This window comes from Sturnira hondurensis, unplaced genomic scaffold (assembly GCF_014824575.4).
Source record: "Sturnira hondurensis isolate 20B ecotype Veracruz unplaced genomic scaffold, ASM1482457v3 Scaffold0002638, whole genome shotgun sequence".
Taxonomy (NCBI): domain Eukaryota; kingdom Metazoa; phylum Chordata; class Mammalia; order Chiroptera; family Phyllostomidae; genus Sturnira; species Sturnira hondurensis.
The window spans coordinates 1,857,570-1,877,842 of NW_028075269.1; the positions used below are offsets into that span (position 1 = coordinate 1,857,570).

The 20,273-nt window shown below is 45.6% G+C and overlaps 1 protein-coding gene across 3 annotated transcripts in view; it reads left to right on the forward strand.

Annotated features, from left to right (window-relative positions):
- Nucleotides 1-20,273, forward strand: part of NELL1 (neural EGFL like 1) — a 729,607-nt gene that overhangs the window by 68,923 nt on the left and 640,411 nt on the right. For all 3 annotated transcript variants that reach the window (XM_037040389.1, XM_037040387.1, XM_037040388.1), the window contains exon 3: nucleotides 3,285-3,435. In XM_037040389.1, coding sequence (XP_036896284.1) covers nucleotides 3,285-3,435 — 151 coding nt within the window. The remainder of the gene's footprint in view (nucleotides 1-3,284; nucleotides 3,436-20,273) is intronic.

Consider the following 20,273-nt stretch of genomic DNA (forward strand, 5'->3'; position numbering starts at 1 on the left):
AGGGTCTGCATTGGTGCTGAGCATCATTTTCTTTAATCCCATGGCAGCTGGCACTTGGGAAGTACCCATCTATCTCCTAGTTTTTCCAACAATACCCCTATATTCTGACTAATATTTGTGGTTACCTGAGGGAACAATGTCAGTGAGGGAAATAAATGGAAATACATTAACTCAATGAGTCTTGATTGAATGCCTGTTTTCTGCCAGGCACTAAGAACTGTAGCTACCACAGTGAATAAAGAAATGATGCCAGCCTTCACGGAATTTATAGCCTAGTAGGGAAAGAAAGGAAATAGAGTAAGAAACATGAAATAAGATTATGACATAAGGAAATAATAAATTGATCACAATACGTATATTAAGATTACTGATATGGAGAGAATAACCAGAGTGGCGTGTTAAGACATTTGCAGAGAGCCTGCTTTGGAGGAACTGACCAGGAGGTCGCATTTCCTGGAGGGGGAGCTGGAGGGGGTGGAGCCAGAGCTGGAGGGGGAGAAGCCAGGCAAATGAGAACACCGCTGTCAGGAGAGGGAGAGGACTGAGACCCTGAGACAGGAGTGGGCTTGGGGAGCTCCTCTCTCAGCCAAGAAGAGTATGATGGCAGGAGGGAGAGGTAAGCAGAGTCAATTTACGTTACTGTGCTGGCCATGCTCAAGAGCCAGGATGTTAGCCTGGGAGCAGTGGAAGCCTGGGAGCAGTAGAAGGTTTTAAGCAGGAGACTGAAGTGATTCTGACTTATGCTTTCAAAGAGAGCTCTTTGCTGTGTGAAGAGTGGGAAAGAAAAGGTATTATGGAAGCAGGGAGACAGGAGCTATTGGGGTACCCTAGGGAGATGTGATGGCAGGTTGGGCAAGGGTTTGAAGAGCGAAGTTGGGAAGAAGTAGACAGATCTCACACACAGAGCCCTCCTGACTTGCTGTTCAATTAGGTAGTGAGCGTGGCAGAAAGGGAAAAATCAAGAATCATTTTTGTTTTCTTGGCTTGAGACCCTGGGTGGTCCATCTACTGAGACTGGGAGCTTGAGGGGGAAGCTCCTTTAGGGGGTAGAGGGGGAGAACAAGAGTTCTTCTGTAGCCTCATGCAGTTTGACATGCTTATTAGACATTCACATGGAGGTATTAAGAAGGATATTGAATATAATGAGCCTATGGCTTAAGGGAGAGGTTGAAGTTGCAGACATAAACAACTGAGAAGGGTGGAAATGGGAGGGAGGGGGGAGGATGGGGGGTGGGATGGGATGGGAGTAATAGACAGAAAACTACTTGAAAAATAATTAAATAAAAAAATTGAAAAAAAAAACACATACACAACTCCTCCAGTCTCGCATCCCCTCTCAATACACTCAAAAAAAAAAAAAAAATTGGGAGTCATTGGCTATGGAGCCGGACGATATCACCTAAGGAGAATTAAGAGAGCGATGAGAAAACCCGTAACCAGTGCAGTGTTTATGCCTCCTTTCCCCAGCGGGCGTCGCTCACCTGTCATGGCCTGTTTTCACTGGGCCCAAGCCTCAGAATCCTCTGAGCTCCCTGGGAAGCCTATACCAATCAGTGGCTTCCTAATTGGTGACTAAAGAAGGAAATAGTAAAGAGGAAAAAAAAAGTAAACATGTAAGTTAACCTCAAGAGCCGAATGTTTTTTTTCTGGCACTGAATTCTAGGTGGAATTTATCACGAGGCTCGCTGTCTAGCTGCAGTGATAGAAACAGCGCTAACAAACATTTGCAGACGAGCCATCACTTACAACAAAGTGGTTTGTTCATACATTTAGTACGTTTTGAAAACCATCCTGGACCGTCTTTGGCTGGGGTTTTGTAGAAGGTGTAGAAGCAGACTCTAAGTGAGTCTGTCATCTCAGCCCTTGACCAAAGCAAACAGTGTGCCCCTGTTAGTACAGCAGTGAAGGCCTTCTTGTCCAGGCAGGTTTATGCTGGTGGAGTGTCCTTCCTGGTGGGTGCCCCCATGGGGGAGGACCAGCCTTCACATCATGCAAAGCCAGACTTCCACAGACAGTAGACTGTGGTGCAGACTCGAAACAGCTACACAGGGGGTTATGGAGGGTCAGGCTCGGGAGGCCCTGACTAATCACCTAGTCCACACCCTCATTTTGTAGATGGGCAGACTGAGCCCAAACCAAGGTCACAAATTCAAGGATTTCTTTCTGTTAAAAGACCTTCTTTAGTATGAGGTTCTTGAAGGTCACTTGTAAGTCTGTGGTGGTGCTTAGGCAATGCAGCCTTTCAAATTCTGTGGTTTTCCAAGGCTCTCCCTGCCGCCCAGGAGAACTAACCAAGTAGTTCCAGGGTCAGAGGACATGGTCCAGGAATGAGAGAAGGTCCACCAAACCTGCCTTGGGTGTTTGTCTGTCATCTTTGAAGCGTTTTCTCTAACTCAGCTCCCTCAGTGCCCACTTTCTGATGCCAGTAAGTATAGTGTAACATTAAGGAGATAATGCCCAGTTTATTAATTAGGGTGAGGGTGAGTCTGAGTGTGACATGGTGAATGTCTGTCATTACACAGATGTTGCAGAAAGATTCTGGTTCAGGAGCAGGACTAGCCGGACTTCCAGACTTCTGTGCCTGCTGACCTGGCCTGAACTTTAGGAAATGTTTCATGAGGAACGTCACCCACTGCATGTTTACAGAGCAATTTCAGGCATGTGTATGGACCACAAAAATGTGTTTGTTTTTTAAGCAAAAACCGAGTTGTCTGGCACTATTAGTGCCAGTGAACCTCTGTGGGGTACAAACCAAGGGCAGATTTCCCTAGATGCATTGTGGTGAGAGGAGTCCCTGGGAAAAGGGGAATTGGAGTCTGCGGGGTGGTGGTTGGATCCCATTAGACTCCCGATTCTCTGAAGTTAGCACCCCACTTATTTGATTGGCCGTCACCTTATTCACGGCAACTTAATCAGTTTGCAGCAGGCCAGATTGCTCAGGGTCCTGTCAGAATTCATGTCATGTTAGAAAATCACTGGCCCACGGGGAACCTGTCACTGACAAGGGGGCACCGTGGCAGAGAGGGCATTTCTGGGTTCTTCACTGAGTGAATGCAGCTGTCTGATGGGATGGATGACATCTGGAGATGAAAAGTATCGACAACACGGGAGAATGAAAAATGCAACCCGGGCCCTTTGCACACAGTATTTTTAATGGTGCATCTTTTCTCTTTTTCCTCCTCCTGTTCCCTCTCCATCCTTCCCTTTGGTATTTTTTCTTTCCTTCTCCTTCCCCTCCCCTCTTCCCCCCTTCTGTTCCTCCTGCTCTTCCTTCTTGACTCTAGACACAGAGAGAGAGATCCATGCAGCCCCCCATGTGAGTGAGAAATTAATCCAGCTCTTCCGGAACAAGAGCGACTTCACGTTTTTGGCCACGGTACAGCAAAAGCCGTCAACTTCAGGAGTGATACTGTCCATTCGTGAGCTGGAACACAGGTGAGAACGCCCTACCCTTTTTGAAAATCTGCTCAGAATGAATGCACCACACAGAATGTCTTGGAATTTGGAGGTTGTAGCTCTGAGAGAACATTCAGCAGCCGAGGCCCTGTTTCTGTCGAACACATTAGTACGTTTACTTTGCACTGGGATGTCCTTTGGGCCACGTGGCTTTCCTGGCTGCTCTCCACTCCTGAGAGTCTCTCTTACCCATCTTCTATCTCCTGGTAGACTTTGCTCATATAAAACCACATTCTATCCATCATATTTAGGTCGTCAGACAAGTTAATTTTACTAAGGATTGATCATGTAGCTTGTGCTCGGCACTGGAATTATTGAGGTGAATAATGCAGAATTTTTGTTCTAAGGATCACATAAGCTAGTAGGGAAGATGTACAGATACATAGCAAAGTGTTATGGATACAGTGGTAATAATTTGTGTTTAGGGAATAACGGTAATAGTGGTTAATCTCACTAGGGGTTGTGGGAAGCCATAAAAGGCTTCGGGAAGGATGAAGGAGAAAAGGGAGATGTTTGACAGGCTGAGTGGGAAGGAGTGAAAGATTGGAAGAAGAGCATCCTAGAGGCAGGTGGGTGGGTGAAGACGGCGGCACCTGACATTATTTGGAGCACTGGTAAGTTCCAGGCATTGAAGTAAACATTGTACACTGAACTCATTAACCGCTTAAATGTTTTACCTTATTGTAAGTGAGACGCTGTAGGTGTTTTGCGGAATGTGCATGAATTTGAGGCTTTTAAAATTTTCTTAATGCTCTGGGCTGGTTTAAATATATAGGTAATGCCTCTTTTATAAACATTTCTGATAGAATTAGCATGAATATATTATGGGCTGATAATTTGATTTTGGGGAGGCTGGGAAATCTTTTATTATTGAAAGTGTTCATTTTTCTATTTCTTTTATGTTGTTATTCTATTTAATTAATTTTAAACTGTTCTTTGGATCAACTTATATTTTGCCAAATCATATATTTCATTAGGTTTGCATTTTTGAGGCAAAGAGTTGGACATTACGCTCTTTTACTTAGTAACATTTTTTATGCTTATTGTTATATCTTTTTAAATTTGTAATGTGGGATATATGTATTTTTCTTGGCTATGCTTATCCTGGGATTGTGTAATCTATTGTTTTTCCCCTTAATGAAACAATTCTTAGTTTTATTGATCAAGGTTACTGTTTCTCATTTTAAATTTATTGATTTCTGTTTTTTACCTCTTCAGTCATCTCACTGATATTTTTAGTTGCTTCTTGAATGTTTGTTTTCAGTATTTTTTCATGGAATCCTTTGTTTTGTCTTGTGAATATTGCTTTGAATACAGCCCATTAATATTGCTATGTTTTCATTTTTTGTACTTTCTTGTAATTATAAATTTTAGTTTGATATTGTTTTGATCCAAGTGAGGGGATTTAAAATTTTTTCAAGGTAATTGAATTAAAAAAACTTAATGGATTGCTTCTGATTTTATTTATAGACATAAAAATGTGCTGTAAGCCTCCTAGACTTTTGAGTTTGCTGAACATTTTATTTTGAAATGGAGTTCTTGCTGAAATGGTGGTCATGTAACATGTTCAATAAATAGTTTAATTTTGGGGGCATATTTAAAAGGAATGGGTAGTTTTTGTGTGTATAGATACACACAGATACGACTTTGCAGTACTTCTCAGTTATGTTAGTTGGCTCCTATGCGTATTTACTTTGCCTGAGTTATTGTATTCTGAGAGAGGCAGACTAATAGCTTCTATGTGGTAAGAACCTTGTCATATTCTCCTCGGGCAGGTTGAGGAGCCAGGCAGGCCCATGTACGTCATGCATTAGTTGTACCACCTTTCATTGCCCAGGACAGGGAATCTGGCCTGGTGGTGGGTGATGCATGAGGGACCATGGGCATTGCAGTGACTAGGCAGTCTTGGGATATTTCTTTTCAGTCTGGGTCCAAGTACATAAGAGTGGCATAGATGAGAGACTTGATCACAAAGGCTTTTTTTCTCCCAAGTAAGTACTCTTGGACCTGTAGTATGTATTCCATAAATAAATATCGAATGTATAGCTGATTCATTTTCTACATCTCTGGTTAGGACTGCTCAGAAATTCATGGCCACTTTCAAAGGTTCACATGGAATAGGTTGTCCCAGGCCCTGGACACACCACAGTGGACTCTGCACAGGTCAGTGCAAAGGGCAAAGCTGTGGATATCTGGAGCCTGTAATAAATAATACTTGAGATTTTTGTGAGGATTAAAAGTATTTGCAAAACACTTAGTGTAATTTTTGGCACAGAGTAGGAACACAATAAAAGAGGCCATTTTAGTTTAAATTGAAATTAAAAAAGCCATGATGGTGGCTGTGGTGGTGGCCTAGGTGGTGGCGGTGACATTGACATTTGATGTTGACATTTGAGGCTGAGGGAAAACAGGATGTTGAGGACTGGCCAGACGGGCAGCAGTCACTTTCCCTAGTTCAGTGGTTAAAGAGAATGGTGTATGAGGGGGGACCCAGGAAAACCCCAGAATTATCTTTTGGAGGTCAGGCCCCTTGTAGTACAGGCTTACCCTGCTAGGTGAGTGTTCTTGGAACCCATCTGTATCAGTGTATCAGCTGGTGTGATTGTGAGAGGCTGAATTTGGCTTGAGTGAAAGGGTTTTTTTTTTTTTTGAAAACTCTAATGCATTTGCCCTTTCCATGATGGGTGATTTATGAGCACACCTGCCCACAGCAGGCTGACTGTTCAGCAGTTTTTGATCAAAAATGGCATGACACCTGTGTCCCACCCTTGCTATTCACCTCATCTTGTTCAGAGTGACTTTTTGTTTTGTTTATTTCCCCTGATGATAAAAGTCCTTAAAGGGAATGGTTTTGCTGGTGTGAAAAAGGTGAAACAAAAAATGTCAGGAGTACCAAAAGGCATTAAAATCAACGAGTTCAAGAACTCTTCTGAGCAGTGGAAAAAAGATGTCCTGGTAGGCGTATTGCATCAAATGGAGAGCACTTTGAAGGTGACTGGAGTTTAAGCATATAAGAATAAATGCACAATTTTATAAATAAATTCCAGGGTTATTTTGGATCCCCCCTCATATATCACCCAGACTTCATGGTGGCATTCAATCCCCACAGTTCCCCTTTGCTGATGAGCACGGTGGGGACACTGCGTGTGATCCCTGGCCGTCGTGTGCGCCGCGGAGACTGATCATCCGGCTGCCTTTCCCAAAGCTGTCATCCAGAAAAACTGCATGGACAGTTTTGGCAATCACTATTTCCAGCTTCTGCTAGGCTTCCAGCTGTTCTCAGACAGGGCCCTTATTGGATTAATGGCAGAAGAGTTCCTTCAGTGGCCCTGGCAGGTTCCCTTCTGGGCAAAGCCAGGCATCTCATATTTGGTGGGGGGCCAGCAGCTAGAGGCACATCACCTGAGAGGCTGTGATTCCTCAAACCAGAATGCACTCCTCGGCACTGCGGTACCTGCACACTTCCTAGGGAACTGAGCCGATTGAGTTTCCATGAATATCTTAAGTAAACAGACAAATGAAAGAGAAAACTTAAGTATAAAGATGATCAAAAAAACGTACCCAGAGGTAGTAATTGAAGTAGGTTCTTATGTAATAGAATGGGCTCTCCTACTCGAATCTATGCTTCTAATTTGATGGATTGTTTTTTTACTGTATCAGTAAAGCACGTTGGGAGAGCAACAAAGGTGAATCTGTCTTGCTGAAGTATCTTAATGACATTGAGGATTTAATGTTTATTTTTTTGTAATTCAAGTGTGTTAATCTAGGGCTTTGTCAAAAGCTTAATTAACAAAGATTAAACCTAATTGGACATTCTGCCAGTGTATGCAACTTCATAAGAAATAATGGAAAATGGTCTGTTTTCAATTTTTTTCCTACGTGATAGATAAAATTAAATCCAAGCATAAGACAGGAAGCTGAAATCTAGGCACTCAACAAACGTCATTTCCTCTCTCGTGGCTTCTTTTGGTGTTTCTTACGCCCTCCCCCAAATCGTCAGGAGTGAAAAAAGTAGATATGGGGACCTTCTGACCGGTTGAAATGGTACTTACTTTTTCGCATCAGGAAGTTGTTGTAGACAATCCAAAATAACGGGTTGTCCTAATGAAACATATTTGGCAACTGTGCAGGATTACCTTTCTGATTATGGATTGCTTAAACTTATGTATAAATAATTTGGTACTGTCAGATAATTTATTGAAGAATATCATAATGAAGGATAGGAGGTGAGGTGAGGGAGAAAATTCCAGAAGAGTTTTATATGGTTTGATGAAGCCAACCCAAGAAAGAACTTTTTTCTTGGGTGATTAACAGTAAGGAGACTGACTTCACGTGGTAAACATGCAATGCAATATGCAGCTGATGTATCATAGAATTGTACACTTGAAACCTATATAATTTTATAACCAATGGCACTCCAATCAATTTAATTTAAAAAGAGTGCATTCCAGCAATCGAATCTCTTACAAACATTTAGAAGTGTCACACCTTCCTTAAGGAGACGTAATGTAAGCTTATATAGTTTTAAAAGTAGGTGTTTTCTATTGTTAGATTGCTTACATTTAGGGTGGAAGGGAACAACGTTGAAATTGGAATCTTGTCCTAATGCAGACCTATTCATGCTGCTTTCAAAGTATACAAATGGCTCCCACATTATAAACATAAATGGTCCCCACAGTCAGATATGGAACTAGGCTCTGGTTAGACTGGAGCTCCCTTATCAATATTGAGGCAATAGCCATGAAATCTTACCCAAGGTCATGTGTGGTGCTAGCTGCTGGGTGATCAGTGTAAAGCATGCGGGGCTGGGGAAACACCAGTGTGTATGGCTAGTATTGTGCTAGGAGGGATACAGGGAGCACAGAGTAGGGACCTAGCCTTGTCCAGAGGAACCGAGAGTCCTTCCAATGAGGATTATGCTTATTAGGCAAAGGGGAATAAGTATAAGTGAGCCAGGAGAAAATGAAGGTGGGGGGGGAGCTCTGGATGCATGCAACGTGAGTGAGGGCACGGGAAATGGAGATCTTGGTGCACTGAAAGAACTGAAGGAAAATGCTGTGCTGTTGGAGGCAGGGGAGAACCCAGGTAGAAAGTAAGGGGCAAGGTTTGGCAAGAAGTGAACCTGGAGGGATCAGGTAAGAGGCCAGATAACGAATGGCTTTCTCATCAATGCACTAAGGGGGTTAGCCTTTATTCCAAGGGCAGTTGGGAGCCAGGAAAGAGATGTGAATGAAGGTGTGGCCTGATTAGATTTATGGTTTAAAAAATCACACTGGCAGCTTAGCAGAGAATGGCATGGAGAGCACAGCGCTGGAGCCGGAGGACCAAGTTGGAGGGTTGCTGCCGCTGACTGGAATCTAGACTGTAGTTCAGGGGATAAGTCCCGGACTAGGCCAGACGATGGTGGTACAGATGGGGAGCAGATGATTGAGAGATAATTAGGAGGAGATGGAGTGAACTGATTGTAGTTCTTTGTGGCATGGTGGAGGGTGGAGAGAGAGGTGTCGGGGCGGTGCCCAGGGTTCTGGTCAGGCTGTGGGGGTGGTGCGGCACCCTGAAAAGCAGAGTGGGGTGGTCCAGGCCACAGAGTGCAGTTCCTTGAATATCCTTTGTTCAAGGTTTTAGTTGAATGAATGAACCAAAATATCGAGGAACCGAAAAGGGTACTGAAGCAGATGGGAAATAGTCACTGGTGAATGGGACCTCTTACTTTTGGATGGAGGCTTCTTCCTGAAGAAGGAAACGGCTGGAGGCTGAAAATGTGCACCGTCTAGAGATGCTTCCGAATGCCAGGAGACGGGACACCTGGAATGGGAGGTTCCCTCACTTTCATCTTTCTGCCCAGCAGAGCGCAGGCGTAGCAGTTTGCATAAGAAAGTAATTTCTAGACAGAAATGGAAAGGAATGGAAGGATCTCATGTCAAGAAAATGAGTTTTTTTCAGGGACACACTAAATAACATTTAAATCTTCATCAGAAGGGAAGCTGTTCAGGTGACTTTTGACCTTAATTGAAGTCGGGAAGCATCATAGCAGTGGAGTGTAATGTTTTGGGCAAATTGCTCATGCTTGTATATATGCATGTAAGATTTTGGATTGCCTAATGTTTTAGAAGTGGAAAGATAGCAACTGTAGTCATTAGCCTTTACTTTTTAGTAAAAAGTCACAATTTCATTAATATTTATGCATAAAATCATTTAAGTTCAGTGGAATTCTTCTGAAGAATTTAAAAAAAACCTGTCTTCTTTGAAATTAGTGATGGTGAGACACCTGCATCCCTGGGTAATGTTTGGTTCTGGGGAAGGAAACACGGAGAGATGATCCTCGTCACTGATGTATGGTAGAGTTAACCCCCGACTTGCTGGGTGCTAGGTGGAAGGCACCGGGACCGTCAGTCCATGGGGGAGGGCGGTGCAGTGGCTGGGGTGTTGGGCCCGAGTCAGCAAACGTGTGCTCCAGAGTCTGCTCTGTCAGTAAATACTCAGGAGGCTGTGGCCAGACCCCTCCCGGCTCCTCAGTTTACTTGTCTGTCAAGTTGGAATTCCTTCATTTTTAGGTACTCATTTGTTGGACACTAAGCTTTTGGTAGGCACATTCGTGGATTGTGCAGAGTGAAGAGGACATGCGTGGGGCCCATCCTCAGGCAGCTAGCATTCCAGTGAGGCGAATCAAAGGATGCATATGGGTACGATTAAACCAAATGGTAGACGTCATGCAGGGAAATAAAGCAGAGAGGAGTGGAGAAGATAGGCTAGAGGGAGGGACACTTGAACTGGGTTTGAGAAAGAGCCAGCTCTGAGGACATCAGAAAGACGAGTATCCAGGTAAAGGAGAAACTAAGCAGGACCCAGTCTAGTGGGCTCGGGATAGACTGAGGGACGGTATGCATGGAGCTTTGCAAGTTGAGGGCTCGGAGAACAGTGGTTCCAGGTGAGATGCCGACAGTCGTAGCCGCCTTGACAATTTTACCTTGTGAGAGAGTGCTTTCTAAGTGACTGCATGTGATATTTACACAGGCTCCATCCTTTCGGGTTCAAAACCACTTACTGAGTCCCAACTGTGTGCAAGGAAGTTCATCCATCCCTCAGAATTCTTCCTTGGAAATCAAATGATTTCTTAATTTGTGAAACTACAGCAATTATATAAATGAACAAATAAACTCAATTAGTTGTGTTTTTTTAGCTGCCCAGATTCCCATCCCCACTTCATCAGTGGAGTTGGTTGCCAGTAATCATACCCTGGTAGGAGTGATTCGACTGTTCACCATGTGAAGCATTACCATTCCATCTGGAGATGGACCAGATGGACCAGAACCAGGTTCTTCTAGCCAGTAACAGCATTCCCTGAGAGGCGGAAGGCCCCACCCCCAAGGAGACAGGCATGACACAGAGGTGGAGAAGTGTGTGGAGTGGATGCCAGGTGCTGTGGACAGGGGCTTGGGGGTGGAGTGCAGCCTGCGGGGTGGGAACTGCAGAGGTTTGGGGGGTTGACGCTGGTGGGCTGCTGAGGGAAGGGGGCCTCGCAGAATTTGCGAATGAGCCCGGCCTTTGTGTTGTGAGATAAAGGTTGAAATTGAGGGTGAGGGTGCCAGGCAACCAGCAGTAAGAGGCCATGTGAGGCTTGATGGGGTGAGCCAAGTTCAAGTGTCTCCTTAATAACTGGTGCTTGCACTCTGCCTTTCTGTGGTGGGCAGGCCTACACTTGGCTTGCAGAGGTTTTATTTGGCTCACATTGAAATGGTTGCCACAGTATTTTTTCAGCTAAACGTTTTTAATCATGAATTAGTTGCCAACATTTAAATTGGGTGTTCTGGCCTAAAAATCAGCTTTCCAGCCTCTCTTGTATATGGGTATAAGAATTTCACTTTTCTCCTAACTGAATAATAATAATAACAACAACCCCAGCAACCAATGAGTGGCTTCGCAGGGATAGGGAGACAGGAGAGCCAGTGGAAATCTGCAGAATGCATATCCTTGGGTACATGGAATAGACGATCTCTTTCTGGACGTTGTATATTCAGTGTCTTGAGTTTGGCTTGATTCAAACCAGCAAGTGGTGGGAATGCTCTGTCGCTGTTTCCAGCATTCAGGACATGACTGTGAAGTTTTTAAAAGAGCAGGTGAATTCATTTGGTCCTGTTTGACTTCGGCATTGTTCACAGAAGAATACTGGGCTGGACACGGGAGCCGTTGGCCTGGCAGCCCTTATTTGGTGGCAGCTTTCAGACTGAGTTGGCCCTTCTCCTGGCACGTGAAAGGGGAGGCACAATTGACTGCTACCTAGAACGTGCCAGGGACTTGACATCATTACGTCATTGTGTCCCCATCCCCACCAAGGTTAGGTGGGTGGTGTTTTTCTGTCTTTGAGATCAGCATGCTGCTGGCCATGGCGGCTGAGTAAGTTATCCAAGGTTCTGCCGGTAGAAAATGGCAAAGGCAGAGTACAAAGCCCAAGTCTGAAGCATTTGAAATATGACCCAGAAGGGCGCTTAAGGGTTTTGACCCAAATCCTTATTTTTACATCTCGTTTTCCCCTTCCGGTAAGCTTCATGTGAGTGATTGTGGTTTCGCTGAGTTGGACATGTAGGGATTGGTGTAATTCCAGTCTGACTCAGGGCACACGTCACAGACTAGCACGGGAGGCCCCCCCGCCCCCAGTAGGTTCCAGGGACCACTGGGCCTACAAGATAGTTTTGTAGAACAAGAGTTATGAGGTGAAATCTACTAGAGAAAGGTGCCACACTTTCTTGGAGAATCACTATTAATATCAGCGTATTAAAGGCTCTTTAAAATCATGTAATAAGGTACCAGGCACTGTGTTAAGCACTACAGAAGTGTTGTTGCATCGGATCCTTCCAAGCGATGAAGTAGGTTCAATTGTTATTCCCATTTCATGGATGAGGAAACAAGCCTGGAGTGTTGGTTGCTTTGTCAGGAGTCACCCAACTAGTGAAATGATGGACAGCGGGCTCCGCAGCACACTGTCCTAACCAGCACATTGTTAAACTTGCTTACCATAGCATTTCCCAAACTTACATTTATCATGCCATGCTTTGGGGAGCATTATTCAGTATCACGTATTTGAATTAGCATTCTAACAAACAGTGCATACAGCACTGATTCAAGGCCACTGTGCATTCTAACAAACTGTGCATACAGCATTGATTCAAGGCCACCTGGGCTGTTTGTCTAGAAAGAAGTAGTTTGGCGAGTCTTGGAACCTTGAACATGATCAGATGGGTGAGGGTGCCAGGCAACCAGCAGTAAGGCCATGTGAGGCTTGATGGGGTGAGCCAAGTTCAAGTGTCTCCTTAATAACTGGTGCTTGCACTCTGCCTTTCTGTGGTGGGCAGTGACTGCTGAAAAGGTGGTCATTTGGTCATTCGAATGCTCCAAAGGGGTCCAGGGCCCAGGCAGGTTTTGGTGGTGCCCTGAGAGCAGTGCCTGCTGTGCTCTCCACGGGGCAGGGCTCAGAGGCGGGGAGACGGTGCCAGGCAACTGAGGTATTTGCATATAAATTGTCAGACAAAACTTCCTAGGTTGATGGAAAGTTTCAGATGGAGGTAAGATGAATCACTCCCAAGCTGTCTAGTCGATGAAAAACGCAACTCGTGGGCTTTGCTGTTGTCACAGTCCCTTAAGCCAGAGTGGATCCCAGAAATGGCTGGACTGGCTGGTAAAATTCAGACACTTCACATTTGAGGAATGCTGTGAAAATGTATAAGAATCTTTTTCCACTTCTTTTTGCAAAAGCTATGAAATATGATCAGTACAGCAACTGCATGGGTTTGAAATAACTTCCCTTTTCATCTTTCGGAGTCCCCAGGGGACTCCCAGAGTTAGTGACTAGGGCTCTGTGGTGCCTCAACCATGAGGAGATAGTCCCCTGAGTCCCCTGAGCTCTGTCTGGGACGACCGTGCAGGAGGGTCTGTGGCAGGTGTTTTTGGAGGGTGAGATGAGGTTCTCAATCCAGACTGTAGTGGCCCTGGAACTTGAACCTTATGACAGTTCAGTGGCCCGGGAACTCTGGCTTCAGGAATTTTGAGCAGCCTTTTTCAGTCACCACTCTTGGTGCTCTGTTGTGTTTGGAAGACTAGAATAATTGCTTATTTCTGTGCTGGGAGAACAGTGCTGTTTGTGAATAAAGCCTGGAGTAAGGTGGCTGTAGGCACGCACAGAACGTAGGAGGCAGACCCTTTCCTGAGAAAGATCTGCAGAAGGCCGCCAGTGCTGAGCGCCCGGGTGCGACCGTGGCCGGTTCAGCGACTTCTGTCAGTTGTGCTCTCTGTTTTACTTCTCTGAAGAGTTACTACACACCTTTCATAAACCAAGTGCTGTGTTCGTTGGCGGAGAGGTGGAGATGAGCCTTTGGGTAGAAGATCCATCACCAGTTACATCAGGTAAGAGTTATAGAGGGGCGAGTCATATCCCGTGGCTCGTTTGCTCAGCACCCTCCGGTCATTTCCCTGTGGATTCAGTATAAAACCCCAACGCTTCATGGCTACAAGTCTCTCTGTGATCTGGCCCCTGCCCGCCCCTCTGACCTCGTCTCCTGCCACTCCTGCATTGTCACTCAGCTCAATCACAGTGGCCTCCCTGCTGTTTCACATACTTGTCCAGCTCCCCCTTGCCTCTGTCCCAAGGCTTTTGCACTCATTTCTGTCACCTAAAGACACCCCTTTCCTGCAGGATTCACTCATTGCTTCGTTTGGAGATCCTCTCATGTGTTTACATCTGACGAGAAAAGCCTTCCTGACAGCTCTGTCTAAAACAGTGCCCTTCCCCCGCTCCCGCAATGTGCTGGCCCCATTGGCCTGCTTTATGTTTTTAAACTTGATCATCATCTTACACAACATAAATTTTATTGTTTCCCCCTCTTCCACTACATAAGCAACTCAGGGGCAGAAACTCTGATCTTTCTGTTCATTGCTGTACCCCCAGCACCTTAAACAGTGCCTGGCACCATTCAGTATTTATGTTTGTTACTACCTTTACTCCTCACCTGAGGACATTTTTTTCATTACTTTTTAGAGAGAGAGGAAGGGAGAGGGAGAAATATCAATGCAACTGAGAAGCATCAATTGGTTGCTTCCCGTATGTGCCTGGACCGGGGACTGAGTACACATCCTAGGTGTGGACTAGGAATCGAACTCTTGGCCTCTTGGTTATGGGATGATGCTCCCACCAACTGAGCCACAATGGCCAGGGTACCATTCAGTATTTATTGAATGAATAAGAGAGGAAATAAGAACTGCTGAAACACAGAGAAGGAAGACCCTATCTCTTCAGGTGAAAGCCACGGAAGGCTTTGTAGAGAAGGTGGCATTTCACCTGGAACTTGAAGCGTGAGTAGGAGTTCACCTAGTAAGTAGTGTGTTGGGAAGGCAGTTGGAGGGAGGGAGGGACTGAGGGTGCATCTGGGTGTGACAAGAGCAGGGCGTGGGGCATTGATCCTCCCTCCTTCCACTCTCCTCCCTCCTCTGGCTGCCTCTAGCGTCCAGATGACCAGCAGCAGTATTTCTGGAAGAGGTTACCACTGAGCCTCTTGTTCCCAGGCTCCCACGCTACAGTGAGATGTGTCAGGTGCCTGACTGAGTTGAAGCGTGATTATGATGAGGTTGGGGAAGGGGTGGCTCTATTTATTCTAATGCAGTGAGTATTAGCAGCTTATAAACAGCCTTTTGCACAAAGTCTCCAGGGGTTTCGCATCCTGGCAGCGGGGTGGTTGGACATCTTGAGTTGATTGTAGGGCGCTCGTGTCCCTCTCCAAAAGGACTTGTTACGATTGTCAAATGTCCAACTACTTTCATGTGTTGAAAACACAGGATGAAGTCCGATGTCCACTTGAGGCTTTTTCTCACTGTGATACTTGGAATTTTAATTGAGCCTCTGCAGTTAGATCTTTAAAATGTGATAATGTTCAAACAGTGATTCAATTTTTCAAAAGGGCAGCAATAACTCAGATGCTAACAGTCTTATCCTGGATTGTGTAGTGATTCACGCGTTGGTAATCTGAGTACCAGGGTGGCTCTCTCGATCACTTGCCTGTTACTGGGGAGCACTTGCTTGGCAAAGGAGGCGGAGCTATCAGAAAGCTCTTAAATGCCCCCAGAGAGATGAGCGGAGGGCCTCTCTCTAGAACTCTCTGGGTAGGCAGTGATAATAGGTCCAGATCCTTTGTGTTTTCCTGGTCTTTAAAAAACTATTTTATTGAAGTAGGATTGCCATACAAAAAGCTGTGCATATTTAGCATATACAACTCGATGAGTTTGGAGATAAGGATATATCTGTGAAAGCAACAGTGTAGTTTGTGCTATAAGCATAGCCATCACCTCCAAAAGTTTCCTCCCACCTCATTCTTTTTATTATTAAATAGTTTATTTTGTGTTTGTGTGGTAAGAACACTTAACGTAAGATCTGTATAGCAACCTTTTAAGTATACAGTACAGCATCATTAACTCTGGACTCTGCTGTGCTGTTCTTTTCTTCAAAGAGGCGTCTAAAGTGATCCAAGGGCATCAAAGGGCTGAATCGGGTCACTGTGTTTAGTCAGGTCCGTCTGTAGCAGGTTCATGGGTGGCCACAAGTCAGAACTGAGAGAGCCAAGTCCACCTGGGAATGGACGGGAACAGGTCATGACTTGGCAGCTGAGGCTATTCTGGGGGTCAGGGAGCGTATGCAAGTTGGATGGTTAGGCAGGGTAGTGGGTTGGAAGCCTAGTAGAAAGACTCCCAGGGGATTGCAGAAGTTGAAGAGGTCAAAGTCAAGAGAATGGCTCAGTAAACTGGCTTAGTCAGAACTCAGGGAGCACTTGGGTAACAGACATCAAGCCCTCTTAGAAAGAAATCAAATAGTATAGCAGATACTGTAAGCCATTGGCAACAAGGTAATTTTATCTCCCATCTTCAGCCCATTGCAGGGCATAACGTGGCATAAATGCCTGAAGTATGTTGATTGAATTAATGAGATAAACTTCTTTCTTCCCTGAGATAGGAAGTCTTTTCCTAGGTCAAGAATCTCCTGTAAGGCAGGTCTGCCCAGGGTGCGGATGTAGACAGCTGAAATACCCCAGAAAGGTGTCAGTGGAGTCATCTGTTTAAAATGAGGATTGTGTGGCTGGCTTTTCCAGCAGACTTTGACAGCTAACCAGTTCAGGGCAGTAACCACCCTCCCAGTCCTTTTGTGGTTGTTGGAGCTGAGTGTTGAGGGCTGAACGCACACGCTGGGTGTGCATTCCTAGGTCTCCACGGGTGGGAGAATAGCTGTTACAAATGCTGGGTGGGCACGTAAGGTTGGAGATGAAAGCTTGGAAGGTTGGCAGGGTCATTAGGAGTCTTGTGTGCTTGACTTTTCTTGAAGAATGTGTACTTGAGTGAATGAATGAATGAATGATGAGTTTTTCATGTAGGCAGTGAGGATAAAGGGGCTTAATGCAGGTTTAGTTTCCAGTGTGGAGGATGGTCCCCTCAGGTGCATCTAAGGTGCCTGACCTGGAAAGCTGGAGAAAAGAGCTTTGTCCCAGGGATGCAAACCATAATAGAAGTGGGGAGGAACATACCGCACCAGAGGGGGAAGAACAAGGTCTGAGAGGGGAAGGAGCAGCGGGGAAAGCCAGGTGGGTCTCTGGGAAGTGGTGAGGCCTCTTTGCACATACACCCACACCCCCATGGGCTGCAGGCCACAGAGTGTGGTTGAATATTTTAATTATGGAGGGAGCTTTTAAAATACAAATTTTAGGGATTGTTATAGATCTTCTGAATCTGAATCCTTGGGAATTTGCTCCAGGAATCTCAGTTTTGAATACATGTCCAGGTGATTCTAAGGCAGGCACTCTGTGAATAAGTGTGTGGGAATTGCTGTCAGAAATTTCCAGCTGTGCCTTATGCTCTCTCTCAGAAGGCCAGGGAGAGGAAAGAGCCATCCATCCAGGGCTGGAAGGTAAGCCGTGGCTCACAAAAATCCTCCAGAGGCCTCCCAGCACCTGCCACGGGGCACCCGTACTGACTAGGATACAGATTTGCCTGCTGAAACAAGGACCAGCAGGACAGTGGTTTAGACAAGAGGACAGTTTCGCTCTCATGTAGCAGTTTGAATGTTGGTTGTGCGGTGTGTGCAACCCCACAGGGTCACGGGACTAGGGGGGCTAGGCTGCTCTGTGTGGTTGCCCTGCAACCTCTAGGGTGTCGCCCTCCACCCCATGGTTCGCTAAGTCAGCAAGAAGGAGAACAGAGTGGAGACCATGCTCCTAATGTGATTTTCCGTCTCACTCTAACAGCCAGAACTGGGTCACGTGGTCACACGTAGCTGCAGGGAAGGTGAGGAATGTGGCCTTTATTCTGGGTGGCCCTGTGTCCCACTAAGATTCCATTACTGAAGGAAGGAGTGCCGAGGGCACCTTGAGGGACAGCTGGCTTCCTCTGTCTCCATTAGTCTTTCTGATCTTTGCTGAGAGCCCCGGACTCCTCTCTGGGCACGTGAGTGTAAATTCCTGTAGAATTAATTTTTATTTGACAATTCTGGGCAGGGACTTGGTTGGGGGAGTAACACCCCTTCAGAAAAATTGTCCAAAGGGTGGCCGTGGAAGCTGACTTCCCTGGAGGTTTTCACCATAAAGCCCCTCAAGCAAGAAAGTGTTTTGGCTGGAGTCCATCTAAGTCTTTGACTGACACGGTTTAAATGTTCTTGTGCTTTGTTAAACTGACCTTTGCATAGAAGAGAGGGAGCGAGTGGGGGTCTCTTGATAGATTATGTGTGGCTGAGAGCAGACAAAGGCAAGTAGCATTTGCTGAGGGTATGCTTTTTTGCATCAACTGCTTTCTATATGGGCTAGTACATTATCCACCCAGAAGATCTGAACTTCAAACTTGGATCTATTGCTTACTGGCAGTTGGCTTAGCTATTTTTATTTTTTCCTTCTGAGGGACTTAGGCTAGAATCGCGAACACCAGCCTTGGAGTTAGGGTGAGAACACAGACAGAATTAAGGTGAGAACATAGACAGAAGGAGTCATTTCTGGGTTAGTTTAGTCTCAGTGTTCTCATTGTTAGGATGGGAATTCTAATGTTACCTGTTGAGATTAATGCGTAGCTTCTAATCTCATGGAACTCCTTATATCGTCCTGTGCTTTGGAGAGCCTGTTTTCATTCACAGGATGATTCAGAGAGACATCTGTAAAAGTATGGACAATGCCGGTGCCATTATGCTATCAAATGAAGTGGCAGGAAGATTTCTCTGTGGCTTAAGAGGGATTCCTGGGGCTTGTCTTGCGGGACTCTTTTCTCAGGGACAGTTTCAGCTAGGGACCTGTACTGTATGCATTTGTTGCTCACCTAATAGGCCAGTGCAGGTGTCTCTGATTACGCATCTGTCCTGGGCAGCTCTTCTTTCGCTAGGAAGTTAGAGACCCAACCCTCCCTCACTTTGTCACTCTGCTCTCTTCAACACGCTCTCTTCAGTGCTCAGGGTTGCTCTGAGCGCTGTCTACATTCCAGCAACCAGAAAGAGAAGGATTGCATGTCGGAGGCTTAGGGGCAATTCTGGAAGCAGCACAGGGTAAGTTCTTTCTGAATGTCATTCTGTGACTTTGAGTGCTATGACCTATAATGAAACCAATTTTTACCATAGGCTCATTGATATAAACAAGAGTTAAGTTCCTATGGCATCTCATCAAAGTTATAATGAGATGACATTGAACAAGGACCTGCTGTGTATCAGCTGGTTCTTCTGTTTCCAGTCCATTGGCTGGAATTCCAGCATGTGGCCGTACCTAGCAGCGAGAGAGGCTAAGAAAGGAGTCTAGCCCTGTGCCAACAAGGAAAGTGTGTGGTTTTGGTGATAAGCTAGCAGTCTCTTTCCTGCTGAGCTCGTATGTATTTTCTTTCTTTCTTTTGTAGCATCTTCCCCGTGGGGAGAGTGGTGTGGTTGTGAAAGATAAACTTGGCTTAAGTGACTTCAACCTGCTGCGATGGGCAGAATACGTTAAAAACATGGAAGGTCTTCATGCCACACAGTGCCAACTGTCTCAGTGTGTCTTTGCTGGTGCCAGCAACTTTCTGTCCTTCACAGCATCCTAGATGCAGTGTTGTGGGGCAGAAAGATTATTGTTAATGTGATGTAAATCTTGGATCTATCACTTAGTCAGATCTCAGTTATCTTGGTCAGATCACTTTATATCTTCAGTCGTTTGCTTCTTCACGTACAAATGAGGTATCTAATTTCTTCCCTGTGGGCTTACACTGAGGATTTGAGGCAATGTCCGACCCATAGTAGGCCCTCAATAATTGGTTGCTGTTATTGTTATTTAGCCACTGTGCTTTCTGTTGTTAGCCCAAAGGGCATGGGTTAAATTTTTCATAATGTCTTTCTTGTCAATTTGTTCTTTATTTCCATGTCTCTGGCAGTGACCAGAGGGGAGGGGGGAGGGGGATAAGGGGGAGAGCAGGGGGGAGAGCCAAGTCAAGGAACATGAGTAAAGGACCCATGGACACAGACAATGGTGGGGGGAGGGATTGAGTGTGGGAGGTGGGGGGTGGGTAGGGCAGGGGAGAGTAATGGGGGAAAAATAGGGACAACTGTAGATCGGAAGAGCGTNCTGGCAGTGACCAGAGGGGAGGGGGGAGGGGGATAAGGGGGAGAGCAGGGGGGAGAGCCAAGTCAAGGAACATGAGTGAAGGACCCATGGACACAGACAATGGTGGGGGGAGGGATTGAGTGTGGGAGGTCGGGGGTGGGTAGGGCATGGGAGAATAATGGGGGAAAAATAGGGACAACTGTAATTGAACAATAAAAAAGTCTTTCTTGTTTTACTTTGTGTGTTCCA